The sequence below is a fragment of the Lupinus angustifolius genome, chromosome LG06 (genome assembly GCF_001865875.1).
Source record: "Lupinus angustifolius cultivar Tanjil chromosome LG06, LupAngTanjil_v1.0, whole genome shotgun sequence".
NCBI classification, from domain to species: domain Eukaryota; kingdom Viridiplantae; phylum Streptophyta; class Magnoliopsida; order Fabales; family Fabaceae; genus Lupinus; species Lupinus angustifolius.
In genome coordinates this window covers 4,338,030-4,351,001 of record NC_032014.1, presented here as the reverse complement: position 1 = coordinate 4,351,001, position 12,972 = coordinate 4,338,030, and the positions used below count along the sequence as shown (strand labels likewise).

General features: G+C 29.6%; 1 protein-coding gene across 1 annotated transcript; it reads right to left on the bottom strand.

Moving 5' to 3' along the window:
• On the bottom strand, positions 2,731–3,707 carry LOC109350803 (uncharacterized protein At5g65660-like). Its single transcript, XM_019592108.1, has 2 exons — positions 3,306–3,707; positions 2,731–3,024 (listed from the first exon to the last, which is right to left on the bottom strand). Exons 1-2 carry the CDS (start codon positions 3,570–3,572, stop codon positions 2,860–2,862), a joined length of 432 nt encoding a protein of 143 aa, XP_019447653.1. The 5' UTR covers positions 3,573–3,707; the 3' UTR covers positions 2,731–2,859.

Here is a 12,972-nt window from a genome sequence, read left to right as displayed (position 1 = left end):
CGTTCTTATCATATGGATGTTCATAACAAGCTATAGAGACTCACTCAAGGGTCCCAAATAGTTGATGAGTATTTCAAAGTCATAGAATTAGCCTTGCTTAGGTCCAACCTCAATAAGGACTCTGAAGTAACAATGACTAGATTTCTTCATGGATTGAATCCTGAAATCCTAGAGGTTACCATTAGATATGTTATTAGATCTTTTGTATTTATATTTATAGTTCATTTTAATTTCAGTCCAAGTATTTTTTGTTGATTTAAAGTTTAGTCATCATTGTTAACTTGAACATTATATGCTAATACGAAGAGACTATTACTTTAAAAAGAGAGCTTAAATCAACACGTTTTATGTCTTTCTGGTTCGCACTGCTTTTAGTCCTATGTTCTTTTTAATGATTTAGAACATTCCATAATAGCATTTTCGTCCTCGTAATGTTGAGGACTAACATCAAAACTGATTAAAAGCATATAAACTAAAATCTTAAGAAAGAAGAACTAAAATTAAAATATGCTAGGAACCAAAGCCATATTTAATGTTATTTTTATTAGGAAGGGTGTGGAAGATGGATACATTGTGTGGCTTAGCCAGAATCTGGAGACCCGCAGTGGCTCTCATGGTCAAATTCATTTACTGCTGAGATGATGGAAAAATAGAAAAAGTGATAATGCGCTGGCAATAAACACGGAAGGGTACACAGATGAAGATCTACCGTCTCAAAACATATTTTAAAGTCTGTTCCAAATCAATTATAGTAAAACAAAAGTAGACAAAATCATAAATATTTAAATTTTGTAACTGATATTTCATATTATAATTTATTTGGAACAGACTCTAGAGACATACTTGAGAACAGCATATATTTATCTTATTTGGGTACCATGCCTAACAAAATCTATGGCTCTCTGTTTTTTATTAAAAAAAAGCTTAAGGTTGGAAAGATCTATTGACGTGATAAATTATCAATTAAGAGAAGATTTATCATTTCGTCTATCAAAGGGATCCCTGGACTACTATAATTTTTATTTTATTTTTATGCTTAGTTAACTTGTGTACTTTTCTATATTTATTTTTATGAAGAAAAAGGTCAAAAAAGAATAACGTGAATGTCTCTATTATTTTATCATTAAATCTTTGATTTCATATAAAAACTATAATAAAAAAATTATATTTTGATTTTACTAATTTGTAAAGAATGTTGAAGATTCATGTGAAACAACAGTGAAATTAGGTCATGAGAAGCCATTTTTGATTTTGGGTCTTAGTGCAAAATAATTATATGTGGGTTATCATGTTCTCCAACAACCCCTTGCTTTCCTATCCTGAAAGTTTATAAGCAAATGAATTCCCCACTTGTTCTTATCTCATTTTCCATTGAAACTATTACAATTTTTTATGAGTTTAAAATTACCAATAGCGTAATTCTTTTACACCATATGATGGTTAATAAATCAATGATAAATGATTTACTAATAATATAAAAATATTTATACTGTCAATGTATGAATATTAAATCATTTTTTTATGTTTTATTAACTCCATAGATATTTATATTTTATTTCTCAACTACATCATTATGTTTCTTTTTCATCATTATCTATTATGCTTCTTTTTCATCATTATCTCTTCTTAATTTAATTTTTAATATATATCAATATGTTAGTTAAATTATATTAAAATATTCTGTCGTTTAATAGTTTTTTTAAATTATGGCCATAATCTCAAACATTAAAATTATGATATGAATTTACTTTCATATAAGTTTACTAATGAAGTGACATAAGTGCTCTATTAATATACATGTTTTGCGCAAGTGACTTTTGGTTCTATTGGCGTGGTTGATGGGATCATTGACCTATCCTCAAGATTTTAATTATACTTATTGTTAGCGGGGTGCCCGTGGCTAAGTTGAATCTACTTTGCAGTAATTCCAAATTTCATTGCTTCGTTTTATTTGTAGGTTGAGTTAGGTGAAATTTCTGAATTTATTTTTTAAATAGTAAAAATAATTTTAAATGTAATACAATCAATCTTGCATAATATATTAAGTCTTAAAATAAAATAAACAAACATAGTAACTACTAAGTATGATGTAAACTTATAAAGTTAAGTAAGCTAACAAGTCTCAGAAACATAAAAGAAAAATGGTACAATAGCCAATTGGATTCAATATCATCATATAATATGATTGAGATTATATATTTAAGTACATACTTAATTTTCTTAAAAATCCGTGTTACGTGAGAGAATATCAATCTGACCAAAGTGCTTGTACCTAATTTCTTTTGGTACGAAAATAAGTAATTTTTATAGAAACGATGTTGTTGGAGCTACGGATAATAATTATAGAGAATATAATTTTTATCTCATCAACTATTCGATGTATTTGTATTTTCATAATCTCTAATTTCATATCTAGATTAAGCTTATCCACCATATAATAGTTGATTTATTGTATACTAATATTTGTATAAGAGTTCATGTGTAAGTTTGATTTTAGAGAGGAAAAATGGAAAGAGAAAACTTCAAAATTATCTCACAAATGTATTTTAAAGTTACGAAGTCTTCCATTTTTTTTTTCTTTCCAAAAGAAAACTCTAAAATGAATATATTTAAATGAAAATAAACTACTTCGAAATGAATAAATAGATAAGTATGGGATGAGTTAGATTATATATAATCCACCACAACGAAAATTAAAACTTAATTTTATGCGCTAACGAAACCTAAACATGAACAGCGAAAATTAAATTTTAATTAAAGAGGTGTCTTATAATGATGAGACTAAGATATAAACAGGAACATATGTATATACAGCAAATTGAATAATCAATAGGTAATTTTAATTTGGGGGCTAATAGCCTAATACAAAGGAACCGGCATTTGCGGTGGTTTGGACGGTGCCGTTAGCTTCTCCAAGGTGACAATTATCTGCTCCGGCCGCGATGGTTGACACGGGCACGGCATCGCTATGAACCTGGGCACCTCATCCCCTGGCATCAATACTGTCATGCTTTGCTTCCACTCCTGTTCATCATCAACAACATATGTACTTATTAGTTCCTGTTTTTGTTTTAGTTCTAGTTCAAGCTAGTTCTTTTTATTTTTATATACACGATTCAGACCTCGTATTATACCAAAATTATCCAATGGTAAACATTTACGTTTTTTAAGTTCCATCTCAAAATCAAGTAGACGAGAAAAATGGGTAAAAAAATTTAAATCATGCTTAAGAATGAGACCGACATGTTAGATTTAGTTAATGTATGTAATATAACATATAGATTTTAAATATGTAATATATATACCGTGGAATTGAGCTTGGACTTGGGAGATGAGGATTGATGAGTTTGGATGTGAGGGTCGGAGAGAGTTCTTTGGAGAGAGCGGAATTTGTCCCAATGGTAGCAACAAGAGAAAATGCCACTCAAGGTGAAGATGGTGATTAAGAGAAGTGCAGTGCCCAAAGGGAACCCAATGGAGGGTCGAGATGTGTCCACGTTGCTGGTCGATGGTGAAAGATCTTGGTGCCTTTCCAACATCCACACTACTGAAACATCTCTTATGATTCTCATTCTTATGGCAGTAATAGTAGTAGGCGTACATATGAAGAAAGAGAGAAAGAAAGTGGAGTAGAAAGTAGAAAGGGTATGAATGGATGAGTGTGTTGGTGTTTGAAGAAAAGGTGAGATATATAGAGAAAAAACGGGGAGCGGTGACTATGAGGTAGGCTTAGCTGGCAACTTGTGTAGGTACCATTCTGACGCTTCTGTCCTTTTATAATGCCAATCGTACGGAATTAGTGCCACTAGTAGGGTATTCGGAATAACATCTATTATCTCAAACAAATCAAAACATATAATATAAATTAAAAAACATATATATATATATATATATTTTTTATTTTTTTTTTATTTTTACTTCATTTTCAAATATTATTTGGATATACTTTTGAAGAAGATAAATTTGTCCCCTTTCCTCCTAGTCATCTTGATTTTTGAGGAAAATTTATGTATGTAGTGTAGTATGACTACATTATCCCATGTTAGGTATCGGTTTTCAATTAATTACGAGAATGGTGTAGTTTGTATGCATCTCGTGGATATGGTCCACGATTTCACCAAAGTCGTGAATGAAAAATGCGATTCTCAATGAATGTCGTGGACCAGAGCCACGATTTTCTTACACATTCTCTCTCCTCAAGCATAGTCGTTGATAACATGCACGACTTCCATAAGTCATGTACTCTATGCACGAGATTTGATTGGATATGGTGAGTTTTGAATTTCCCTTTTACACGTATATGGTAGGTTTATTTATTGTTTTAGGGGTTAGTTGTATTGATTATATTGCGAGTTTTTAAAAAAAAATTAAGAATTATGATTTTTAGTGTATAAAAATAATATGTTTAAATTAAAATTGTAAAATTATATTGAATATGATAATTTTACTAAAGTGTTAATTTCATGGAATTTAGTTAAAGTTTTTGATATTTTTTAACATTTATTGTAGTAGTTATTTAAAAATAAAATGCATAAATTAAAATAATAAGACAATTTCATAGAAATGACATTGATAACTGTATTATGAATTCGAAAATGATTACATTAAAAAAACAGAACGAGAATAGAAATTCATAATGACGTCTATGAGATGATATTCCACATCTAGGTGTCTTCCTCCTTTGAGGTGGTTGAACTCTTAGTTGTTGTTGTTGTTATGATTGATGTTGTCTTCCACCTCTAACTAGTTGTGGATGTTCCTCATCTTCTTTGTTATCATCGTCATCATCTTCATCGTCTTCATCAGGTTGTGAAGATATTGTCGGTTGATAATATTGTTGAGAGTTGAATGTCGACAATGAAGTATTTGAAGTAGTGTCAAACATTGATGACATTCCTTGAAATTGCGAAAAAGATGCTAAGTGAGAGAAGGAGTAGTCACCCATTGTTCTAAAACCTTCAAACTCAAAGGGTTGTTGTTGTTGAGGAGCAGAAGTTTGAATGTATGTCTGCAGATAAGTATTCGTCTGAGTTTGACTCTCATAATGTTGTTGAAACAGACATTTGAAACTATTGTGTATTATGAGCTTGAGAAGTACTTGAGGAGAATGCGGTTGGAAGTAGTTGAACAAACACTTACATCATATCATTGTAGTTTTGGTAGACGTCATTGAGTGACTGTAATGGATTTGGAAAACACATTTGTTGGAGCACACTGATCCTGAATCATTTTAATAAAATTGTACTGAGAAAAGTGAAAAAATTAGAATGTTAGAATATGTTAATACAATTTAAAATAAATTAGAAATGGAAATTTTGTAATTCTTACTAATCCAACCGAATATGCTCTGTCTAGAGAGATGTATTTCCTTGTCCTTTGTAAGTTTCACTGCATATATTGTGAGCACTGATACAAATGGTGGTCATCGGGAAAACCATTTACCACATAGTTTTCTCGGTTATTCAAAATTTGAATCCACTGGTCGTGCTTTTGTGGCCCCTTGTAGTCATTTTTTCCACGTAGATCTATCTTGTGTTATTTTCCAGATTAATTGGATCTTTTGGGATGAGTTGTTATAGACCAAACTGCCTCATAACCTCATCAGCAACATGTCACTCAACAAGTGCAAAACAGATGAGGAGTACACATGCTCTAGCTATATCAGGTATGGGCCCCACATATTCCTATATGGGATCCTACAAACTGTATAAAAATTAGTAAGAAATTAATAAAAAAAATAGAAATAATAATAAATAAATTAATAATATTATTATAGAAATTACATGATCAATATATTACACAAATTTATATCACATAAATTTCAATATATTACACAAGTTGATATTATATAAATTCTAACATTACATAACTTAGTTTTGCCTTGAACTTTGACCGACTTCGGTACTTCTAAATGGACATTTCTTCTTATTGTTTCCTACACTCCTACACCATCCATATTTTTTAGTATGTTGGGATTGAGAATCATCCATTTCATTGTGTATGCGTGTAGTTTTTTGTTTTCTGGTACGATTTCTATGCATAAGGGGATTAGGAATGAAGGTTGGACTAAATAAGGAGGTCAATATTCTTCATTTCCAGTGGGTTGAAACTCATGTCCATTAACCTTCTACAAGTTATCTTACCGATAAATTGGTGAGATAAAATGCACATAATCTAAGTTCAATGATGCACATATAGCAACAACATGAAAGCATGGCAATCTAAGTCATTGAAATTCCCCACAATCACACCAATTTTCGATCAGTCTCACTATGTATACCCTTGAGTATCGACTCCTATCGGTACCAACAACTTTAACCTCTGAGACTCCTGATTCCCATGAAAAACTTCATACTACTTGACATGTAGCTTTTCGGTTATTTTCATTGATCACCTTAGTTAATTCTTCACAATATACATGACTATCTTTATCATGTTAGTTGCTTCATTTCTATGGTGTACAAACCATGAGTTCAGTCTATGATATGTTACTCTAACAAGTGTAGTAATTGGCAAGATTCTTGCTCCTTTCAGAACGACATTAACACATTCTGCCAAGTTCGTCGTCATATGATCGTACCGTCTCTCATCATCATATGATTGCGTCCATTTTTTCTTTTAGGATCTTATCTAACCAAGTTGCTGCCCTCGAATTCTTTTGACGCAATAAAGCAAGCATTTGCTCGAATCGATGCCCCATCAATTCATACCCTACAACAAGTTTATTAATATTAACATAAATCATATAAACAAGGAATTTTACATAAATGACATAAATTTCATTACATACTCATTCAATGACTTTTTCTTTCATATCATTATCTTGGAACTCCTTGTTGAAATTTCTAGCAATATGACGGATGCAATATACAGATTGTGCATTACACCATTGTGGCAGCTTAGTACGAAGTGCACCCAACAAACCTGTACCCCTATCTAATATTATACAAATATTCGATTGTGGGGTAACATATGTCCGAAGATTATAGAAAAATCATTCTCATGCTTCTTTGGTCTCTCCTTCCACAATGGGAAATGTTACTCTAAATATACGTCTATTACTATCTTGTGAACTAGCTATTAGTAATGTTACAATATATTTTCCAGTAAAAAATGTGTCATCCACTTGAAGGATTGGTTTTCAAAAAGCAAATCCTTCAATGCATGGCTTGAAAGCCCAAAATACTCTATCAAGAATGTAAGTATTATGTTCTTCATGGTTAGATGTTAAATATCTTACAGTTGTACCGGATGCATAATATTAGACAACATTCAACTAACAAGGTAACTCCTTGTACGATCTCTCTCAATCACCGTAAATTTGGGACATTGCTATTTGTTTAGCATTCCAAACCTTCCTCTATGTCACCGTATAACCAAAACGAGTGACTACCTCTTTAACTAATGCTTTAATTGGTATACCAAGATCTTCATATACTAGTTGAAGAATGCAATTTGCGATGAAAGATGAGTTCAATTTCGTGTGATATTGAGAAATATTAGTGGATACACAAGTGTGTCTTCCACTAATTTTTCTAATCTCCCAAATATCACGCTTCACACTTTTTGATGCCGAAATTCTCCATTCACACCCAACACCATAATATTTACATTTTGTAACATATCTATCTGGCCTAGACTCATCCACATGATAATCAACAGAATTCCTAATATGAAATTATTTTACAGCATTTATTGTTACTTCCTTTGATATTCAAACTGCATACAGACAAAGAGATCATTATCCATATCATTACTTATGTGAGTACTTCTATATGGAAAATCTTGTCCAGACTGATAATCAATGCTAACAAAAAAAGATGAAGGAGTATCATATGTTATACTAACTGGTTCACTAGTGGTAATTTGAACATCACCATCATCATCATCAACACATAGTTCAATGTCCTCTTCATCACTAAAATTATTAATAATATCTCTAATAATTGTCATCTACATATAAACATACAGTAACATTAAATAAAATCAATACAAGTAAATGAACTGAAAAATATAAAGAATTTTTAGTTACCTTGAATAATCACACTTCTTCAATTACAGATTACCCTAAATTTTTCTCATGTGTTTTTTCCTTCAATGTGGTTTGAGCCGGGGTGGGGGATGTATATATGTTGTTTGGATATCGTGGATCCAACACACGACTTGGACCTCGTGTCCTTGGTCCGAGAGAATTGCATGAAACTCGTGTACCAGGTCCACAACATTGTCATGAAAGTCATGTCCCTAGTGCACGACATATAGAAAGGCTGACACGGTGTAAGAAAGTTGTGGCTCAAGTCCACGACTTTGGTGAAATTGTGGATCCTATCCATGAGATCCATAAAAACTACATCATTCCCGTAATTAATTGAAAACATATACCAAACGTGGGATAGTGTAGTCAAACTACACTACCCACATAAATTTTCCGATTTTTGAGGTATTAATTCCACTCACTTTCGTTGTAAGTCTTTCTTCTTTTTTATATATTCTACTCTCACCTAACATATTTTCATCTAATTTATACTTCATTTTTTTTCTATATTAATTTAATAATTCTACATATTTTAATAGAATTAGTTAAAGACAATTTGTTACTTTGATTTAATAAAAAATACAAATTATTACGACTTGCATCCAATATTTGGTGTATATGAAACAATGCTTCAATTAAAAGTGATATAAGAAAGTAAAATTTTAGTAAATTTATTTATATTTGTTTCAATATGTATTCATTTTTGCTTATAATTAGATAAATGTGGTTTAAGAAAGTAGTAGGACTCTCAAAACTTATAAAAATATGTGAATAAATTATCTCTTTTTTTTTATTATTATAGAGAAATTGGATATTTATTGAAGGATATGACTTATATCTAAATATTATAAAATAACTCTATAATTAACTCCTATGCATTATTTATTGATGCCTAGATATTACAAATACAAAATCATTTATATTTGGTGATAAAAATTTACTTCATGCCAACCCTTAGGCCTGAGTATAAGAAGCTAAAAAATATTTATGCATCCAATAACTAAATATTTAATACATTATAAGTTATGATGGAGTGAATTTTCCAACATCTCCTTTTGCCATTTTTTTGTACTCTTACCCTTAAAGATTAAAGAAATCCTACAAATACTTCTAAAAATAATATTTATAAATGAGTTTAAAATCTACATACTATGTACAAAGTTTTTATACTATCAATCAATAATAATTAACATATAAATAATGGATGATTGACTAACACTATAAAAAACACTATAAAAAACACTATATTGTTAATATATACATGTTAAATCTTTATAAATAAGGATTGGAGGAGTAATACTTGAATAAGATACCAGAGTCACAAAGAACCTAGTTTTTCCCACCTTTTCGTATTAAATTATTTAATAAATTTATATTTTAAATTGTACTATCATCCTTTTAAGTAAGAAATTAAACATTTTTTGGTTTGTGGCGGACCCTTTCAACCAATGTTGTTTCGAGGAATTCAGTCCTGAGCCTTTTAGTCATCTAAGAATCTATACATTCATGGTAATTTGATATGGATAAATGATTTTAATATGATATTATTTTTTGAATATTATATATATGTTAGTATAATGCTTTTCAAGTGTGTAATAAACCATTATATCATACTTTATTGGAGAGGAATTAACCAATGTTTCGGATGGAATTTGGAAATAAAATTTGAAAGGGGAAAATTTTTTGGGTTTGCAAGAATTTGACTCTGAACATCAAAGGTCGGCAAGAAATGACGAAAAACAAAGTGGCCATTGGGAGCCATGAAAGGCTGCGCGCGGGAGCCAAATTTGTTTCTGTTTATGCTAATAATATGCTATATGCTTGATGATCCTTCCATTCATTTCTGAATTTTTCTAGCATGTTATGTTATGTATATATTTAATCTATAGGGTGTGTTTGTGTAAGCCAGTCTAGCTTCAAATAATATTTACGGAAAATTATATTACTTTTAGATTTGATTAGATTCTGTTTGAGTTTTTTAATATTACATTATGACATTAAAAATTACGCTCTACAATTCCACATATGCTATTAACAACATTATCTTGTAACTCTACGTCTAGAATGCAATAGAAATGAATAACTCAAATCCAAATAATTATCATCCTCCCTTTCAAAAAAAACTATACTCATTCCATTAAAACTATTTTGAATCGTAATATATCTAAACATGTAATTTATAAGACTGTCTTACAAACACTTTCTAAAACATATGAACTTGATTTAGACTACTTGAATATGCCTTAATAGCCTTTATGAGGTAAAGCTGGTTGGTAATATATATTCTAAAGATAAGTTAGTTTAAATTTTTTCCTAATATATGAGAATTTTTAGGTTCCTTTCTCAAGAGAATATAACATTTTTTCTTTGCTACTCAATAACTTTAGTATAGTGAATTGAGTTTTGAAAATTGAATGTTAAAATATTTAGGTACATATAGAACCGGTTAGAAGATCGACCAATATTGATCAAAATTATTATTATAGATGACAAAACGGGTTAAGGCGATGAACCTGGCCGCATAGCCCACAAAACTTTACGGGCAGACCATAGAAATTTTGTCAATTGTCGATTTAGCTTTACTCGTTTACCAACTATGCCCATAGACATTTCTATTGGGCAATGCAAATGACATGCAGACATGATATAAGAGAAAAAATAAAATAAAATAAAATAAATTGTTATATGATGTGATTTAATGTCTGTGATATAATTTATTAAATTTCATATAAAATAGTGAAGTTTAAAAAAATCTCTTTCACTACCTTATTTAATTTCTTTTTATTATATTGTATGGATTTTTTATTTCTTTAAGAATGTTAATGGACCACCCAGATACTTGTTAGCCCATTTTAAAACAGATGGGGCATAGACAATATAGACATGCTCATGCCCGCTTAAATTTTGCACGCACATGCCCATTTTCCAATATGTAATTACTTCCCTAATTTTGTGAGCTTAATTGTATGATAATTACTTCCTTATTATTGTAAGAGATAATAACTTATATATTAATGCTGTAATAGATTTTAAGTTTCATATTATATTATTTATTATCCATATTTAATTATTATTAACTTTTAAATATAAATAATACATATAAATCATAAATAATATGTTGAATTGTCGATGATATAAAAACTTTAAAACTCTTAATATAATTATTATAATAATCATGACTAAAAAATACTCACAAATAGTTGTACTATGGATAGGCTGAAAAATGCCCCTAATTTTTCAAAATGTTTAACATTCATGTAATGTTAATGTAAAAATTAATATAGTCATTATATCATTCATCAAATTGTATTTCTTTTGTTTAATAATCAACGATGATTAACATATGAATGGTGAAGAATGTGTAACATAACAAACTCTTACACTTTAAGTGCAAAAATATTAATAAAATAGGTTTTTTTACATTGAAGTTTTAAAATATAACACTTATAATATGGGAATGAAATTAAACATGAAACAAATTTGTAGGATTAAATATAGGCATGAAATTATTTTTGCCCCTTTCATGTTGGGCCTAAGGCTACCACAGACCTATAGGATTGGACCTGGAAATAGTGAAAGGAAAATTTAATACAGCTTTTTCTTGTTTACTTTATAAGTTGTGAAGTATATGCGTGTCAATTTTTGATAATAAGGAAAATCATTTTGTCATATACTATACATTTCAAACAAAACACATATCTGGTAGGTATGATGTCGACGAACCATATATATATTTATTGTGAAATATAAATTTTCTATATTCACTATTTTGTATAATTTTCTTTATTACATGAGAAATAATGGCCTCATTATAATTTCAGATAACCTGTTTTTAATAGAAATTATTGTTTTAATGAGGTGATTGTTTCTGGGTGAGAAACAGGTTAATATATATTAGTGAGCACAAAATATGTGGAAAAGGGTACGTCTGCTCTGAAATGATATAGTTCTTTAACAATGTTGGAGGACAGAGTCATTTATCCAGTAGTTCAACCATATGGGTATTGACCTAAAAACCCAATAAAGAAGATTTTTTTTTGAGAAAAATAACCGTGATAGTAGTCGAATATTATGTTTTAAAGTTCTACTAAGATTATAATATAAATCAAGAAACTTAAAGCACAATTCAACAAAACAGATAGGGTCCATGATAACACAAGGCTTGTGATTAACAATATACTTTATATACACTAGTGTAACTCCGTGTTTGTCGATCCACATTTTTATTTTTAAGTATTGAATATTTATTTTTATATAGTTTATTTTAGAGAATTATATCACTTTTTTCATACATGATACTATAATTTTTTGATAAAAGTTTAAAAATGAATTGTGATATTATAAAAAAATGCATTAGTAGTTTGATATATTTAGTATATATAACTTCCTCTAACCTTCATTTATATTTTTATTGTATGAAAAATATTGTAATAATTATTAATTATAAGGATAAAATAGATAAATGGAAATTATGACATATAAGTAGTTATAATATATTTTAGCTTTATGTATAGCATAGATATAAATAAAATTTAAACATTCACCACAAACATTAACCGACAAGATGGAAACACAATCTAGTATTATCTGATTGATTGTTATGTAAGTAGTTGTGGTTGAAAGTAACTGAAGATTGTCACCATATTAGTAGATATGTCGTGTGGAGTTCAAATACTTCAGGATCCTCTATGTCTTTATAATACTTCACTTATAGCCACGTGCTTTCATAAAGACAACTCCAAAACTAGCCCATCATATATTATAATTGATATTTCTATTGTGGGCTTAAGTTTAAGCCATTTGATACATATCTTGATAGGATCCCTGGTACTATAACTTTTAGCCACAAATGTGAAGTACTTGATATTAGTCACTAACCAAAAGAAGTTAGCAATATGCAGCATGGTTTGCCTTTTCTTTAACTGATGTTACTAACC